The 19,318-nt window shown below is 38.7% G+C and overlaps 1 protein-coding gene across 3 annotated transcripts; it reads left to right on the forward strand.

Annotated features, from left to right (window-relative positions):
• Positions 1-1,913: 1,913 nt before the first annotated feature.
• On the forward strand, positions 1,914-19,299 carry cat (catalase). 3 transcript variants are annotated; one of them, XM_047345212.1, is made up of 14 exons: positions 2,030-2,071; positions 3,365-3,465; positions 4,043-4,214; positions 4,555-4,665; positions 5,325-5,455; positions 5,540-5,644; positions 6,714-6,839; positions 6,925-7,116; positions 7,371-7,523; positions 7,606-7,744; positions 9,776-9,906; positions 12,399-12,506; positions 17,258-17,341; positions 17,670-19,299. In XM_047345212.1, exons 2-14 carry the CDS (start codon positions 3,445-3,447, stop codon positions 17,730-17,732), a joined length of 1,536 nt encoding a protein of 511 aa, XP_047201168.1. In that variant the 5' UTR covers positions 2,030-2,071; positions 3,365-3,444; the 3' UTR covers positions 17,733-19,299. The 3 variants fall into 3 exon arrangements, with proteins under 3 accessions (XP_047201163.1, XP_047201179.1, XP_047201168.1); XM_047345207.1 differs by lacking the exon at positions 3,365-3,465 and having other exon boundaries at positions 1,914-2,071; XM_047345223.1 differs by lacking the exon at positions 3,365-3,465 and having other exon boundaries at positions 1,958-2,071; positions 4,026-4,214.
• Positions 19,300-19,318: the final 19 nt, after the last annotated feature.

Genomic DNA, 19,318 nt, shown 5'->3' on the forward strand with positions numbered 1-19,318 from the left:
TAGGCTTAGGCTGCTGGAGGACATAATGACCACTTTCACTCTCTTCGACACATTCTCACACTACTCTCCAATTTTGCATTATTTGCTGTTATTTCAGCTTTTCACTTTATGTTCTCTCTTATTTCTCTTCCTAGAAGCTACACCTGGCCTGACTCTGTGTCTACCTGTGACACCTTTCTGGAGAGGGGAATCGTCCGAGCTTCTACTAACAACAACTTAATGCTCACCCTCTACCGATAATCCACATGGCCCTGTCTTTCAGTGTTTCACCATTTCTCTCTCCTAGACATGAAAATTGACTGAGCTTCTACTGTAACTAATTATATGTGATCTCTTTCAGACTCTAACCTTGAAAACTGGCTCAGAATTTATCTGTTCTTTCTTTCTAGATGAAACGACTAAAGGTGCTACATCCATTAACATTTACTTTTCCTTCCCATAGAAAGTACTCCTGGATCAGTGCTTCTGTGTTCTTTTTGTGTCTCTGCTCTGTTCTCTCAAACCCCCAGTCGGTCGTGGCAGATGGTCGCTCACACTGAGCCTGGTTCTGCTGGAGGTTTCTTCCTGTTAAAAGGGAGTTTTTCCTCTCCACTGTCGCTACATGCATGCTCAGTATGAGGGATTGCTGCAAAGTCAACGCCAGTGACTGTCCACTGTCTCTAGATGCTCATCTGGGAGGAGGGAATGCTACAAATCTCTGACTTCATGCAATCTGCTGGGTTTCCTTAGATAGAAAAACTTTTTATCCAATTTGAATAAATAACTGAATCTGACTGCACTGTTCAATGGTTAGGATTAATTGAAATGTATGTACCTGACTTTGTGAAGTGCCTTGAGACAACATGTGTTGTGAATTGGCGCTATATAAATAAACTGAATTGAATTGAATATTAATATTTCCAGATGTTTTCCCTATTCCATAAAACATCCATCCATTCATCCATCTGGTAGTTTTTAATTCCTTTCTTCCCTAAATTAAATGTGACCTTTTATATTATTGTTTTAAAATAGGCAAAACAGGACAATTTTAATATTTTGGGACAAGAAAGGATGAAATTTTGATATCAAAAACGTGTCCGAGCCATTTCTACATAATTCCTCTAAACTGAAATACATACTAACACACATTGTGGATTATCATTGGTCTGGAAGTCAAACACACCATGTTTGTATAACACTTGACAGACAAAAGTATATAGCCTAACTGGCCTCTCACAATGCAAACAGACAAGAAATGGGCAATATGAGCAAGAAAAAAAATCAATTAGGTTTAAAGAACAAAATGCAGATTAACAAATAATAAACTGAATGGGCTGCACGGTGGCGTAGTTGGTAGCACTGTTGCCTTGCAGGTACATTGGTTACCTAAATAGCCCTTAGATGAGCATGATTGTTAGTCCTGTGTGCCTCTGTGTTGCCATGCGATGGTTTGGCGACCTGTCCAGGGTGTACCCCACCTCTCGCCCGTAGACTGATGAAGACAGGCACCAGCTCCCCCGTGACCCACTATGGAATAAGCGGTATAGAAGATGAATGAATTAATTAACTGAATGATATGAAATGGAGCAGTGTATCATTCAGACTGCATTTACTAATGTAGCCTTGTATTTATTTTTCAGGTACTATATCATATAGCTATAATTATATATATTTAACTTTTCCATGTTTTAGAATTTTGGAAATAAAAATACATTTTGTATTCAACTATGATTTGGTAAGGCGGTTACTCATATAAAATCCTATTTTCTGAAATCTACTTTCATTTTTTGTATAAATTGACAGAAAAATGAACGTCATGTGGGTTCAACAAACAGCTCTTTCGTTTTTAATGTCAATTGTAGGTCAGTTCAGTCCTGTTAGCCAATCAGAAATGAGGGGCGACGTAGAGGCGGGGTCACGTGGAACAAAGTCCCGGAAGAATTTCTGTGGCATCGAGGTAAACAGATGACACTTTTCTCCAAGACACCCCCTTAGGAGTGAGTGGTCCTGACGGTAGCCTGTCGAGATGGCGGAGAACAGAGATAAAACTAGCGACCAGATGAAGATATGGAAGGAGAATAGAGGCTCTCAGGTTTCAACAAATGTTGCATTTTATCAAGTATTTTTCTGCACTGTGTCTTACGTGCAAGAATTGGGTGGAAGGTCGTCTGGGGGAACAAGAGTAAAAACTGTCGTTTGTTTTACAGTCGGACAGGTCGTTATTAATATTAGCTTATCCCATGCATGATAATGACGGGTTCTTAAATTTAACTCCTGGTTTTGCAGTCGTTTTCTTGCAGTAAGTAGTATGGTTGCTAACGTTTTGCCAACTGGAATTAAAACGACGCCATCAAGCAAAGACTTGCTTATCCAAACATTTTCCGTGGCGAAATTAACACGAAACCTCCTCAAATGTTATTGGTGGGTTAAATAAAGTTTAAAGATTTAAAAGTGGGTCATTATTATTGAACATGGTGGAACTTGAACTTTTGGTTACATAACGAGACCACACTGCAGTCCACATGAAACCGACTGAAGTCCACCTTCTCATACCATTGTACTTTGTTTTCTTATCTTGCACTTTTATTTAGGACGTTTCTGTTTTTAAAATATTGTGCAACCTTATTCCAGTTAAATAGAGTTCATCATTGTTTGTTTCTTAACCAAATTGAGCTCTAAACGTATTTTCCTTAATATTGCATTCCTTCATTAATTTGCCTCTTTGACACACTGCTGTTTATCACAATATGTTCCTGTTACGTATTAAATTATTCACCTTTATGCAAAAAAAAACACATCAACTCAGATAAAGGTAATCAGTGTTTTTGCACTTGAAAGCCAAGCCTTAGCTTTGCAAAAGAAGTGTAGGATGTGAACATGTTAGTATATATTTGGCCTGTTTGCAAGTTTTTCAGTAATGTTGCATTTTAAAACACACGTTTTTTTGTGTAAAAGAGCAATAAAAGAATGACTGACTTGTACAAAGATTGTGTTTTTTAATCATGACAGTTAAAGTGTTTTAAGAGCCCAAATTTTGCATCAGTTTATTTCTCTCCATTTATATTAAAGTCTTTGTAAAGCTGTGACCCGACACAGAATGTTGTAACTTTTTAGGGTTAGAAAAACATTTTTTTTCCACTATTAAAAATTGTGCCAGATAGCATTCTGCCTTGACACAAAAACACATTCTCCTTGCATCTTTTATTACTGCACACATGGTTACATTTTAAACGTGAGATTATAACTCTCTTTGATTTCTGACAGAAACCAAACCTTGCCTGGACTTGAAAATCCTAAATGTGTTCATTATTAGAAAATAGGCACTGTAAAAACATTATCTTACAGACTATCTGGTTGATTAAAAAACAAATCTACTTATTTTCAGGTAAATTGAAGACGGTTTTGTTGGACTATAACTTCCAGAACAAATGCCGCCTATGCTGTTATCAGGGATGGAAAAACAAGATGATTATGAGTGATATTCTGGTTAGTTTACACTAAAAAGGAAGAATGATTGAAAGTGCAACCTGTAATTGCAAACAAGATGCCTTGACATCTGATTCAGTATATTATTCCCTACTTCCTTACTGGAACCACAATGGCTTCATCACGGCTTTTCTTCTTCTTTGGTCTTGGCTTTTTAAAGGAGGATCTTCAATTTTTACCGAACAAAGATGGGACAAATCTCATCTAGTCCACCCTCGGCGCCAACAATAATAAACAGACATGCATCATGCTGGTTTTATTGGCCCATAACTCCTCTTTTTAGTGGTGTACGATTTAGAAAGAATGACACCAACAAAGCAGAGTCTGTGCTTTTAGACAGTGTTTGGGTCCTTTCTATGATCTCCCTGCGATCTATCATTGTAGAGATATGAATAAAAATGACAGGAATATAGATTTTCTGGCCTCCAAAGATTAAAGGACATGCTGTTTATTGCCTGCTCTGACTGTTTCCCTCCTTCAATACATCTAATCTAGATCTGTGGGTGGTCAACTGACTGTGGGAATGGTACGAACTAAAATGTTAATATTTAATTTCTTAGAATATATTTTGTTTCAGAGACCAGATGTACTGACTACAGGAGGTGGCCATCCCATTGGAGACAAGCTTAACCTGCAGACTGCCGGACCGAGAGGCCCTCTGCTTGTGCAGGATGTGGTCTTCACAGATGAGATGGCCCACTTCGACCGCGAGCGAATCCCAGAGAGAGTGGTGCATGCTAAAGGCGCAGGTTAGCGATCATAAACAACTTCCACACAGTAAACTAAACTACTGGAGGCAGCAAGATGGACCTGTAGATTTTTCCTTTAGAATCTGGTAAAATATGTTTGAAGAAAAATTTCTTTATAAAAAAACATGAGCTTTTTTTCTCCTTTTGTTCAAAGAAAAGTTCTGGGAGCTTTAATTAGGACAGGGCTATTTTGTGCAGGATTTCCATATGAAGATCATAGACTGTAAATGAACAGTAAGCCCTTTTGAGAAGGTGCTATATTGTTCTTAGTGCTGATACTCTGGAACATCCAGCACTCAAGCATCGAACTAAACTTTTTTTTTTTCCTCCCATGATGCAGGGGCGTTTGGCTACTTTGAGGTCACTCACGATATTACTCGCTACTGCAAGGCCAAGGTATTTGAACATGTGGGGAAAACTACACCCATTGCTGTCCGTTTCTCTACTGTGGGTAAGACATTCCCCTTCATTTTCATTAACTTCTCATTAAATTGTAACACTTTCTGATTGTACGCACCTATCTTCCCTTATATATGTAAATTACTCGACCAAATGATCCATTGATATCATTTTCCAACTAGGGAGCCTGTTGATTATCTGAAGGGATGTGGTTACACTTAAACTCTGTCACTCACTAGAACACATCAAAGCAAATAAGTGATGTTAGTTTGTTGTAACAAAGTCCGCAACTTCTACCCAGTGCAAATTAGCGTTTTTTAGAACCTATCTGATTCAGATAGTTTTGCTCGATAAGGCTGCAGTGTTGCAATATTAGTCATGATCGCTGCTGCTTAACTTTTTAATATGTGGCTGTGTACATTTTGTTTCTGTTAAAGCAGATTTAAGATCTTTGTATGAAGAAGTCACAACTAATTGAATGCTGTATCAGATGTGTTTTTTATTCATTAAAATGAAGAAGAAATCGGCACGTTATGTGTTTCTCAGATTGTATTACCTGCATCTGTGCTTTCCTTTAGTGCAACGTTTGCTTGGTCTCCTCATACCAGCTGCTTCTTATTTACTTTTAATAAAGAATTAATAGGGAAACGTTTCTGTCACTAAAACAAGCTAATGCGTAAAGTTGAACTCTTCTGTTTCTTCTTTCCTCAGCTGGGGAGTCTGGTTCATCTGACACCGTTCGAGATCCCCGAGGGTTTGCTGTCAAGTTTTACACCGAAGAGGGTAACTGGGACCTGACTGGCAATAATACCCCCATTTTCTTCATCAGGGATGCAATGCTTGTAAGTTGGTATTTAGGATTTGGGCTTGAAGTGAGAAGATCAAACCTATTATTTATTATTTTTATCTGTTCCTTTTGCTTGCAGTTTCCGTCCTTCATTCATTCCCAGAAGCGCAATCCTCAAACCCACATGAAAGATCCTGACATGGTGTGGGATTTCTGGAGTCTGAGGCCTGAGAGTCTGCATCAGGTAGCTGCTGGTGTTCAGAATTTAGTGCTTCGAGGAACATTTTTTTTAAAGATTATCTACTTGGATGCACTTCTCATAAATATTTTTTAACTAAGTTTTTCAAATAATTTGATAGTGGTATATTTCGCTTCATAGTCACTCCTGGTGATTATCGGATGTTAACCCAATAACATCCCATCAATTGGAACCCAACAAAGATTAGAAGCCTAAAAATTACCTTGTTGAAAGAACAAGTCTTTTACTCTTTTCAAGGTGATTTGTGCCCTCTCCAGGTCTGTAGTTTTTTTTTATTTGACTTGTTTTATCAGTCAGTATTTACTTAAAAATGCTCTTGCCTACCTCCTACCCTGGAGGACAATTTGGTTTGTTGCAAATGTGTCTCAAACCACCCATTGGTTTATACGCCATTGTGACGTATAAATACCACTAGTTAGGAAACCGATTGCAGGTTTCTGGCCGATCACAGATTTCTTTTTTTGCTTTTTTGTAAAGCCTGACCTGCCGATTCCGATGTTGGCCAATACTGTTTTTTTTTTTTTTGTTTTTTTTCATTACTGACGTCAGGTGTTATCAATGTTCCAATCTTATTTTATTGAAATCCCTGCAACAGTGCCCGTGAAACAATACCAACTGTTTAATGTATTGCAGTTCCTTTAGTCTTTCATTTTCACATTTTAAAAACAAACAAAACTTGCACATGAGGTTAGACAAGTGGACAAGATCGGTGGATAAGATCAGTTTCACATGTAAGTATCGGCTGATCACCAATCATCCAAAATTGGCCAGCCGATCAATTGGTACACCCTTACCACTAGTGCCTGTTGATGCACATTCCATACACACAAAGAATCATATTAAAAGGAGTTTGCTGCCATCTTGTGGTCAGAGAGACGCCTAATTATAGCTTATGTGCTAAATATTAAATGTGGTACGTTCAGATGATCCATCTCTAATTTTGAATCAGTTTGACAGCAAAAACACAAATAATAACTTTTTAAGATTTTAAGATATTGTAAATATATTCTGGCAGTAATGCATTGAGCTTTCTTCTCTCTTTTTCAACATGCAGGTGTCTTTCCTGTTTAGTGACCGAGGTTTGCCTGATGGCCACCGCCACATGAACGGCTACGGTTCCCACACCTTCAAACTGGTCAATGCTGAAGGCGAATGTGTCTACTGCAAGTTCCATTACAAGGTCTGTTTTAAAACAGGGTTGTTGTGAAAAGTTTTGTTGGTTTGCACAACTCTTGAGTGATGGATTTCATTATATTTTTTTAAAGACTGACCAAGGAATTAAAAATCTGTCAGTGGAGGAGGCAGACCGCCTTGCAGCCACCAACCCAGATTATTCCATCGGTGACCTCTTCAACGCAATCGCAAACGGCAACTTTCCATCCTGGACCTTTTACATCCAGGTCATGACCTTTGAACAAGCTGAGAAGTTCAAGTTCAACCCGTTTGATCTTACTAAGGTACAGAGTCCCACCAAGCTGAAAAAGACATGCTTACAGTTGATTACATTTGCTTTAACAATGAGACTTTACAGCGTTTCTTCACAGACTATTATAGGTTTATTGAAATATGTTTTTAATTTTTAACATTTTTACCATCAAAATGGAGAAAAATGTTAATAGAAGTGATTTGTTCCATGTCTGTCTTGAATACAGATATTTAATTTTCATTTCTGTGGTATCTAAATATAAAACTAGTTTTCCTACTTTTACAGGTGTGGTCGCACAAAGAGTACCCTTTGATTCCTGTGGGCAAACTGGTCCTCAACAGGAACCCGGTCAACTACTTTGCCGAGGTGGAACAGCTGGCCTTTGACCCCAGCAACATGCCACCAGGCATTGAGCCCAGCCCTGACAAGATGCTGCAGGTGAACTGACTGAGCTATTTAAGAACGTAGTCGTCGTAATGTTTATCTTTACCAGAAGTCAACCCCATCTGCTTTGGTGTAGGGTCGGCTCTTTTCCTACCCAGACACACATCGTCATCGGCTAGGAGCAAACTACCTGCAGATCCCAGTCAACTGTCCCTTCAGGACCCGTGTGGCCAACTACCAACGTGATGGTCCAATGTGCATGTCTGATAATCAGGGTAAGCTGTTCAGTTCTTCATCTGCTGAACGTCTTTGTTTCAGTACATTCATTTGTCCCGTTAATGTCTAGCTCATTAGGCTTTTTTGACAATGCTGCCCTGAAATGGTTAAAGGTTGTTCAGTTTTAATTCATTCTTTAGAAGGTTGGATGCTTAGTAGGCAAACCCCTTGGAGTGATGTGTTGCATGTTAAATACTTCCCAGCCCCCAATCCTGAAATGAATCAAATAAAATGAAATGAGGTTTTGTTTTTTGTTTTTCTCCCACAATTAAAGTTAACTTGTAGTTATGCTGTTTTCCAAAGTTATAAATCTTAAACTGAAAGTCATGACACAGGAAATCCATCTTGATGGATTTTTGAGTGTCCTCAAGACTGGGAAAATAAGGGGAAAAGAGCCAATCTGACTGTAATGTGCACACTTTGGTACCTTGTTACTGCTACCACAAGGTGGCTATAATGCATCACATACTCTCACAAAGAAGGTTTAGAATGACGGTTTTTATTGATGTTGCAGTGCCATGGATACCCACCCACAAACCCCGGCGCTTGACCCCTCCAAAAAATGCCCTCTTCAATTCTTCTGTTTCCTAACAGCTTTTGTGTGGATTTCCATTGTGACTCTGAACCTGTCTCATATGATACTCTGTGGTGGGATTGGTCATGTGAGGTGAAGCACTTTATGACTCAAAAAGTGGGTTTATTTGAAGCTCACTGTCTGCAAACTGCCAGGAAATCAGGTCAGAAAGCAAACGTTCTCCTCCCCAAACACCAGAACTGAAGATATGCAAGAGTTTCTGTTTTAGACAAAAGTGTAACTTAAGGAAAGTAGATTATGAAAAAAGTCATTGTTCAGTATCTTGTGATTTTTAGTTAGTATTTTGACTTCAAAAGGCCCCTCCCTGAAAGTTATTCAAAGTTATGCTGTTGCTAAGGAAGCACAATTTAAATATGTGATTTAGTAACTCAAGCAGCCATGTAAATACTGCTACTTCCTACGGTTTGCTCAGTAACACCGTTCTCACATTTAGTAAATAGATTATAAGGATTTATCAAAAACTGACCAAATAAGCTCTTTAAATATAACACACCAGCTGTTAAAAAAAATCGAATCCACAGTTTGTACTTTAAAGTATAATTTGCATGTATAAATATATGCATGCATGCAAGGCAAAAATCAGCTAAATTAATCTCTTATTTATGTATTTACAAATGAAAAAGTCTGAGTAATCAAAATGTGAAATATGGTGAGTTTGAATTGGAAATACACAGAACTAGACTCTGGTTAGATTCAAGTGCCAGTTCAGAGGCAAGAAAAACAACAATCTATTGCACCGTTTGCTTAAAATCAGATGATGGACACTATAACTTTAAAATGACCAATATGTGTCAAGTATGTGTATTATTTATACAGTTGTCTCATTCAAATTTTATTCATTTAGATGTTCACATTATACGCACACTTAAATTTGGTTAAAATGGCATCAAACTCTTGAATCATTTTTGGGTTTTGCACAATGTCTTTACATGAACACAAGCAGGTAGAGGCAGCTTATTAAAACATGCAGGAAGAAACAGGAAAATGAATCAGATGGACAACTGGTCTGAAAAAGCATTCAGAAGCTGAAAAATGAAATAAATGAGGCTAATGTTCCTGGTTCATAAGTATGAATGCACTTTATGCTGCTGTGGTCGGTAAGAAATCTTAGTGTGCACTAACATCCATTTATCATAACTTTACTTTAAGTACTTTCATACTTTGGACCACTTCAGCCTTTGAAAACTTTAAAAACCTTTATAACCCGGGTCATTGGGGAGTAATCAGATGCTCTGTCTGCCATGTTTGGTCTGAAATGGTAGCGCAGACAGACCCGGCCAGTCAGTGGGGCTCACCTCAGCTGACCCTTACACACACAGATCCATATGTACTTCTCTCTTTGTCACTTCTGATGTTGTTATGCTTAGTCTAACATCAGTTTTCTTTTTTTATCTTCCTCCTAGACTTACCAGTGCTTGCTTTGTCTGACCTCTAGGTGGTGCTCCAAACTATTATCCAAATAGCTTCACCGCCCCACAGACTCAGCCTCGCTTTGTGGAGTCCAGGTTCAGGGCTTCGCCTGATGTTGCTCGTTACAACAGTGAAGATGAAGACAATGTGACACAGGTGATGATGATAAAACTGGCAGTAATGGCCTGTTTCTGTGGCGGAGTGATCTGTGTGCACAGTGTGGCTCTCATTTATCAAACATATAGCTAGGCTGTTAAAATAGTGTTTGTGTAGTTTTGTGGTTCAGTCATTTTCACACGTGTTGCTGTCAGTCTAAAATCCTCCAGAACTGTCTCTTTTTCCATTTTTGTTGCAAATTTTGAGCAAAGTTCCCAAAACTACGAATACGTAGTTTTATTCATAGTTATGTTTATGTAAAACTATAACTACATAGGGATGCTGAATATAAATCATGGCTGTTTCCAGGCGACTCTGAGCTTTTACTGTGTGCACCCTTCACACATTAACCAGCTGTACAGCACAGTCTCTTGTTCCTGTGGTCTAGTTTGTTCACCAGCAAACTAGACCACAGCGTATAACGACAAGTTGTTTTTTCTACCATTAGAGGTTTCATTTATCTGAAAATGTACCCACCTCAACACATTGATTATTATCACCACCCTGCGTAGATTCAGGGACATACAGGTCCTTCTCAAAATATTAGCATATTGTGATAAAGTTCATTATTTTCCATAATGTAATGATGAAAATTTAACATTCATATATGTTAGATTCATTGCACACTAACTGAAATATTTCAGGTCTTTTATTGTCTTAATACGGATGATTTTGGCATACAGCTCATGAAAACCCAAAATTCCTATCTCACAAAATTAGCATATTTCATCCGACCAATAAAAGAAAAGTGTTTTTAATACAAAAAACGTCAACCTTCAAATAATCATGTACAGTTATGCACTCAATACTTGGTCGGGAATCCTTTGGCAGAAATGACTGCTTCAATGCGGCGTGGCATGGAGGCAATCAGTCTGTGGCACTGCTGAAGTCTTATGGAGGCCCAGGATGCTTCAATAGCGGCCTTTAGCTCATCCAGAGTGTTGGGTCTTGAGTCTCTCAACGTTCTCTTCACAATATCCCACAGATTCTCTATGGGGTTCAGGTCAGGAGAGTTGGCAGGCCAATTGAGCACAGTGATACCATGGTCAGTAAACCATTTACCAGTGGTTTTGGCACTGTGAGCAGGTGCCAGGTCGTGCTGAAAAATGAAATCTTCATCTCCATAAAGCTTTTCAACAGATGGAAGCATGAAGTGCTCCAAAATCTCCTGATAGCTAGCTGCATTGACCCTGCCCTTGATAAAACACAGTGGACCAACACCAGCAGCTGACACGGCACCCCAGACCATCACTGACTGTGGGTACTTGACACTGGACTTCTGGCATTTTGGCATTTCCTTCTCCCCAGTCTTCCTCCAGACTCTGGCACCTTGATTTCCGAATGACATGCAGAATTTGCTTTCATCCGAAAAAAGTACTTTGGACCACTGAGCAACAGTCCAGTGCTGCTTCTCTGTAGCCCAGGTCAGGCGCTTCTGCCGCTGTTTCTGGTTCAAAAGTGGTTTGACCTGGGGAATGCGGCACCTGTAGCCCATTTCCTGCACACGCCTGTGCACGTTGGCTCTGGATGTTTCTACTCCAGACTCAGTCCACTGCTTCCGCAGGTCCCCCAAGGTCTGGAATCGGCCCTTCTCCACAATCTTCCTCAGGGTCCGGTCACCTCTTCTCGTTGTGCAGCGTTTTCTGCCACACTTTTTCCTTCCCACAGACTTCCCACTGAGGTGCCTTGATACAGCACTCTGGGAACAGCCTATTTGTTCAGAAATGTCTTTCTGTGTCTTACCCTCTTGCTTGAGGGTGTCAATAGTGGCCTTCTGGACAGCAGTCAGGTCGGCAGTCTTACCCATGATTGGGGTTTTGAGTGATGAACCAGGCTGGGAGTTTTAAAGGCCTCAGGAATCTTTTGCAGGTGTTTAGAGTTAACTCGTTGATTCAGATGATTAGGTTCATAGCTCGTTTAGAGACCCTTTTAATGATATGCTAATTTTGTGAGATAGGAATTTTGGGTTTTCATGAGCTGTATGCCAAAATCATCCGTATTAAGACAATAAAAGACCTGAAATATTTCAGTTAGTGTGCAATGAATCTAAAATATATGAATGTTAAATTTTCATCATTACATTATGGAAAATAATGAACTTTATCACAATATGCTAATATTTTGAGAAGGACCTGTATGTCCCTGAATCTACGCAGGGTGGTGATGAAAAAAATTAAATTGAAGTCCAGAATATTTATGTTGGATCCAGTGGCCATATTTTAAAAAATACAATGGTTTTGTCTTCAGGCTCTAAAATGTTGACTGTACTGTACTTCGTCAAGTTAAACATCAAATATGTAACATCTAAAATCCTGTAAACTATATTTTAAAGACTTGATCAAGAAGAATTCATGAAGAAGTCCAGACAGGTGATTGGGCAGTAGGAATGACTTTTGAAAATTAGCTTTAACTCTGTATTTTCTGTAAATACATGTTAAATGTTTCTCATTTTGCTTTGATCTGGTTGTGGATTTGTGTACAACTGGTCGCAGGTTCGTGCCTTCTACACCCAAGTGCTGAATGAAGAGGAGCGCCAGAGACTGTGCCAGAACATGGCAGGATTTTTGAAGGAAGCCCAGCTCTTCATCCAGAAACGAATGGTGAGTTCACATCGTGTTTGGATTTTCATATGGTACAACGCTACTTTTTGTCTCCATCTGTCCATCTTTTTGTCATGCTTTTATAAATATTAATCCTTTTAGAAGGTATTTTAAAGGAGGAAACCAGTCGTGCGTCTTGTCTCTCTAGTTGAGTCTTGATGAATAATAGTACAATTTTAAACCAGTTGAATAAATTCGTCTGGTTAAGCTGGAAACAGGATGTGGCTATGTTACACTACCCTGCTTTATGGTTATATGGTTGCTATAGAAATAATATTTGAACAAGGTAAAATTGTTGTGCACAGAAAGCACCATTTAAAGCATTTCATCTTAGTGCTTCGATGTTTTCTGCTTTAATGTTTTGTAAGGCTTTGACTGGGACATTAAAACGGTGAATTATCTGGTAATTTATCGACATTATCCCCCACTTATAAACTATTTTTGCATAAGAGGGGAAATGTATTTATCCACCTTTTTGTGATTCTCTTTTAAATAATAAATGTGAATATTGTGAAAAGTTCAGTATTTTTGTCAGTGAAACTCTTACATAATGCAAAATATAACCATCTGTAATCATAATGCACCATCAAGTTTTGATTTCTGAATATAAAACAGAATTTTCATGGAAAAAGGATTTGGTTAGTGGGGAGATAATTTCATATCAGTGATCTACAGGCATCATTGAAGGGAAAGTGTGCACTGAGAGCAGTGTAGCACTGCTTGTTCTGTCTGTGAAAGTGGGATCCTTAAATGCTGCTTATTTTTCATTGTCATTATTTTCTATAACATTTTCATTGTTAAAACATTAACAAACCTACCCACCTTTGTCTTCATTCTCTGGACCTTGTGCTGACATATGGCATTGAGTGTAAAGACATAACAATATTCTCTCATAACCCTGTCCTTTCTGACCATTTCTTAATAACCTTTGAGTTTAATTTAACCGAGTACTCCACACCTGAAAGAAAATTTCATTATAGTAGATCATTATCAGGCGATGCTGTAACAACCTTTAAAGAATCTGTTCCACTTTTAATTTCCTCATTATCACTGAAAAGCACAATGGAAGGCAATAATTCTGTTTCTGCCCCTTCACAAATTGAGTCTTTTGTTCATAGTGTTTCTTCATCATTGCGTGATGCATTAGACAATGCAGCCCCCTTGAAAAAGAAGGTAATCATTAATAGGAGGCTAGCTCCTTGGTTTAATTCAGAGCTGCGTACTTTAAAGCACAATGTTAGAAAATTGGAGAGAAAATGGTGCTCTACACACCTAGAGGATTCCTACTTAATCTGGAAAAATAGCCTACTGTTGTATAAAAAGAGACTTCGCCAAGCCAGAACAGCTTATTTCTCATCATTAATAGAAGACAACAAGAATAATCCTAGGTTTCTCTTTTGTACAGTTGCCAAACTTACACAGTCATAGCTCTATTGAGCCATCCATTCCCTTAGCTCTTAGCAGCCTTGACTTTATGGGATTCTTGTTAAATAAAATTGATTCTATTAAAAAGAAAATCTTTGACATACTCCCGATGATGATTACTTCATCCTCAGCAAGTGAGACAACATTGGAAGTAACTGTAGAACCTGATCTGTGTTTGGACTGTTTTGATCCTGTGAAGCTTCCTGAGTTATCAGAAATATTAGCTTCATCTAAACCTTCAACTTGTATGTTAGACCCAATCCCAACCAAATTATTTAAGAAAGTGTTCCCTTTGATTACCAGCCCCATTTTAGATATGATTAATCTATCTTTAGTAAATGAATATGTACCACAGGTTTTTAAGTTAGCTGTAATTAAACCTTTACTTAAGAAACCTTCGCTTGATTGAGATGACTTGAAAAATGACAGACCTATATCCAATCTTCCATTCTTATCCAAAATTCTTGAGAAATAGTTGCTAATCAAATGTGTGAGCATTTATACAGCAATGACCTGTTTGAAGAGTTTCAGTCAGGTTTCAGAGCTCATCATAGCACTGAAACAGCTCTGCTGAAAGTCACTAATGATATTCTTATGGCCTCAGATAATGGACTTATGTCTGTTCTGGTTCTGTTAGATCTCAGTGCTGCATTTGATACAGTCGACCACAATATTCTCTTAGAAAGGCTGGAATATGCTGTAGGGATCAGGGGAACAGCGCTAGGCTGGTTTAAATCTTATCTGTCTGACAGATTCCAGTTTGTTCATGTAAATGATAAATCATCTTTAAACTCCAGGGTTAATTGTGGAGTACCACAGGGTTCAGTACTTGGGCCAATTCTCTTTACTATATATATATATATGCTTCCAATAGGTCAAATTATCAGGCAGCATAGAATACATTTTCACTGTTACGCTTATGATACTCAGCTTTACTTATCCATAAATCCTGATGAGTCCAACCAGTTAGATAGACTACAAGCATGTCTTGAAGATATAAAAACTTGGATGACTTTACATTTTTTGCTTCTAAATTCAGACAAGACAGAAGTTGTCGTCTTTGGACCGGAGTCTTTAAAAAAGAAACTGTTTAGTCAATCACTTAACCTGGATGACATTAAATTGACCTCTGGTAATAAAGTAAAAAACCTTGGTGTTATTTTTGACCAGGACATGTCATTTAAATCCCATATTAAACAGGTTTCTAGGATTTCCTTCTTTCACCTCCGGAACATTGCCAAAATTAGAAATATCCTATCCAGGAGTGACGCTGAAAAACTAGTCCATGCATTTGTTACTTCAAGGCTGGACTATTGTAATTCGTTACTATCAGGATGTCCACAAAATGCAGTTAAAAGCCTTCAGCTGATTCAAAATGCTGCAGCAAGAGTTCTGATGAAAATTAAAAAGAGAGATCATATTTCTCCTATTTTACCTTCCCTTCATTGGCTCCCTGTTAAATCCAGAATAGAATTTAAAATTCTCCTCCTCACATATAAAGCCCTTAATGATCTAGCTCCATCATACATCAGAGATCTGATTGTTCCATATGTTCCTAACAGAGCACTTCGTTCTCAGACTGCAGGTTTACTGGTGGTTCCTAGAGTCTCTAGAAGTAGAATGGGTGGCAGATCTTTTAGTTATCAGGCTCCTCTCCTGTGGAACCAGCTCCCAGTTTTAGTCCGTGAGGCAGACACCCTGTCTACTTTTAAGGCTAGGCTTAAAACTTTCCTTTTTGATAAAGCTTGTAGTTAGAGTGGCTTAGGTTATCAGGGAGGGAGCCTTCCTCCCTCCCTGTTGGTTGGAGTAAGGAGTAGTTAGGTTTAGCCTAAACCGGCTCAGTTATGGTTGAGGTGCAAACACACCCTCCATTTCTGCTACCTGTATGACCCCTTCTCTTTTCCGATGGTTATAATCAGTCTGACAGAGGGAGGTATCCCAATCCTTGTGGTTTTTAGTATAACAATGACCATCAGTGGGACCCTTTGTGGGGTGCCTTGAGACGACATTGTTGTAAATAAGCGCTGTTTAACTAAATAATCTGAACTGAAACTATCTGTGTAGTTATGCTGCTATAGGCTTAGGCTGCTGGAGGACATAACGACCACTTTCACCCTCTTCGCTACATTCTCACACTACTCTCCAATTTTGCATTATTTGCTGTTATTTCAGCTTTTAACTTTATGTTTTATTTCTTTTCTCTTCCTAGAAGCTACACCTGGCCTGGCTCTGGGTCTACCTGTGACACCTTTCTGGAGAGGGGAATCGTCCAAGCTTCTGCTGGCAACAACTGAATGCTCTCCCTCTACCGATGATCCACATAGCCCTGTCTTTTAGTGTTTAACCCTTTCTCTCTCCTAGACATGGCAATTGACTGAGCTTAACTGTAACAAACTCTGTGTGCTCTCTTTCAGACTCTAACCTTGAAAACTGGCTCAGAGTTTATCTGTTCTTTCTTTCTAGGTGAAACGACTAAAAGAGCTACATCCATTAACATTTACTTTTCCTTCCCATAGAAAGTACTCCTGGATCAGTGCTTCTGTGTTCTTTTTGTGTCTCTGCTCTGTTCTCTCAAACCCCCAGTCGGTTGTGGCAGATGGCCGCTCACGCTGACCCTGGTTCTGCTGGAGGTTTCTTCCTGTTAAAAGGGAGTTTTTCCTCTCCACTGTCGCTACATGCATGCTCAGTATGAGGGATTGCTGCAAAGTCAACGCCAGTGACTGTCCACTGTCTCTAGATGCTCATCTGGGAGGAGGGAATGCTGCAAGTTACTGACTGGATGCAATCTGCTGGGTCTCCTTAGATAGAAAAACTTTTTATCCACTTTGAATAAAAAGCTAACTCTGACTGCACTGTTCAATGTTTAGGATTAATTGGAATGTATGAACCTGACTGTTGTGAAGTGCCTTGAGACAACATGTGTTGTGAATTGGCGCTATATAAATAAAACTGAATTGAATTGAATTATTTTCTACAACATTTTCTTGAGCATCTGTCCTTACTTTGACCCCAACAGAGTGACTGGCTGACCCAAACTTAGTGTTTAAAGAAGAGTCTTCATTGAGAAATGAGAGATTGGGTTTGTTTTTTATATCATTTTAATAAGGTCATTTATTGGTGTCAACTGCTCACAGCCACATGGTTTTCTGTTAAAGGATAGAGTTCCCAGAAATGGTACTCAGGCTAAAACCTTGAAGTTATTATAAATCTTCAGCCAGGTACCACAGTTATCATCTGAACAGCCTTTGACTTCTTTTTTGCATCACTACAAACTGCAAATAGCGAATAAAAATGCAAATGAAGCTGTGTCGTTCATGTTCTTGCAGGTGGAAAACCTAAAGGCTGTCCATCCAGACTACGGGCACCAGGTTCAGACCCTACTCAACAAGTATAGCGTGGAAGCCAAGAAGGTAGACTGTTTTATTAGGATTTCACTTTTGTCCATTCTTTTTATTTTGGCATAGACAACATGCATTCATAAAAATGCACATTTATAGAACTTGGACTTTCTAAATTGTTGTTGTTGGAACGTCTTCTTTCTGCTGTTAAAGCCCAAAAACAGAGAAGTTTCTTTGAATTCTGTGTTCTCGTTCCAGCCAAAACGCAGGCGTAAATCTTGACTATATGATCAAGGTTAACTGAGAAGCAGTCGGCTCTTTACCCTAAAGAGTACAAGAAAGCATCTTGTTTTTATTAAGTTTACAATGGGCTAATTTCATGTCTCTCTCTGTGTCCCAGAACACAAACGTACGTGTCTACAGCCGTCCAGGAGCTGCCATTGCTGCTTCCTCCAAGATGTGATGCCTTAGATCTGCAGCCCCTCACTGCCCTGAGAGCAGATCCACTTGCATGGTTACCGACTGGTTCTGCCAAGAACAAAATCCGATTTAATGTGCTAATTACTGTCACAGATGCGGATGCAGTAGTGGTTATGCTTGGTTTTGATCCATTGAAAACCATTAATCCTTTTTTGTTATTTTCAGGGCAGGTAACCTTTATGAGTTTCATAGTTTGCATTGAATCCTGTAAAGTAATACTGTTGTGATTTGGCTGTAGGTTTCTTAATTTGCCTTAATAACTTGATGTTATTACCATTTCAATTTAATTAAATTAACCAACAATAATTGATGTACATTTTCTCCTACATTGTAATTAAATATATTTGTAGCACCCAGGGGTGAAAGTGAGCCGGTACGGTCTGGTACTGCGTACAACTAGAAGATTCTGCGCCGGTACGCAGTACCGGAAAGAGGGAAGAACAGGTCTGCTATGAAGCCGTCATCCAGAACCAGTTACGGCTGCAAAAATTCACGAGCACACAAAGAAGATCAGATACGCTACCAATAGGCAGTCTAAAACATGACTTAATCTGTTTATAAATATAGCTTTTTTCCTCTCATTCCAAATAGTTTCTGAACTGTTCTGTTATGCTGGAGCCTCAATGCTCTTGTCTTGCTTCTCTCCCCTAGGAGTTCGAGGCTTTTGTGAACGGCCAGCCTGTAAAACGTGCACTACTACGTTTAATGTCTGTCTGCTCGCTGCTAAATACCCCAGTTAAAAGCAAAGGGAGAGTAGTTGTGTTTCATGTTATTTTGCTGAATTACAACAACACAGTACAGTTCGAAAACACCGCTTATGACCAGAGATTTTGCATACACTACACAAGAGCGCATAAAAACAGAGCGGTTGCCAAGGAGATCAGTGCGTTTGATTTAACGGACTGGGAGATTTTACACAGGTGGTGCATAAAAAAACCGCTGCTTGCATTAGGACAGGACGAACAATAAATCATTTACCATCTACAGACTTTTAAATAAAAACCGCTAAAACAACCGAACTGTCAAATGTTTTAATTAAAAGAAATCAAAACTTGATCACAATGCAGAGAATAATGACTTCTTTATTCAAAAAAAAGACAGAAACTGAAGATGAAAAGTTATGCATCAGAAACTGGTTTATCATTGTTTCATACATGGCAGGTCTTTAACAGTTGAAATATATATATACACACACGCATACTGTGTGTGTATATATATATATATATATATATAAAAGGCCCCCAGTGCCTCCCCAGCCTCCAGTACCAGCAAGAATTTAAAAGTACTTTCACCCCTGGTAGCTCCTAAAAGAAGTTAAAACTACATTTGTTTTGAAAAGATACGATTTTTTTGCCTGGGCTGTACTCCACAGGAAATGATCAGTTGGTTTAACAGGAAAAACATCTCTGCTATTGGCAGGAATTATGTTTTTCCTGAGAACAATGTTAACCTCTAGTTTGTTTAACTAAAAATTGACTGAATCCCTGACTCTTGAATATAAATGCAAAAATCCATTAATATGTTTTCAAATAATAAAATCCTTTAAAATATTGGTGGGTGATTATTTCC

The sequence above is a fragment of the Girardinichthys multiradiatus genome, chromosome 2 (assembly GCF_021462225.1).
Source record: "Girardinichthys multiradiatus isolate DD_20200921_A chromosome 2, DD_fGirMul_XY1, whole genome shotgun sequence".
Classification (NCBI taxonomy): domain Eukaryota; kingdom Metazoa; phylum Chordata; class Actinopteri; order Cyprinodontiformes; family Goodeidae; genus Girardinichthys; species Girardinichthys multiradiatus.

Coding starts and splice junctions, on each gene's coding strand:
- cat (XM_047345207.1), top strand. CDS start 2,006: ATGGCGGAGAACAGAGATAAAACTAGCGACCAGATGAAGATATGGAAG. Junction 4,215..4,554: donor GGTGCATGCTAAAGGCGCAG/GTTAGCGATCAT, acceptor CCCATGATGCAG/GGGCGTTTGGCTACTTTGAG. Junction 7,745..9,775: donor GTGCATGTCTGATAATCAGG/GTAAGCTGTTCA, acceptor TCTGACCTCTAG/GTGGTGCTCCAAACTATTAT.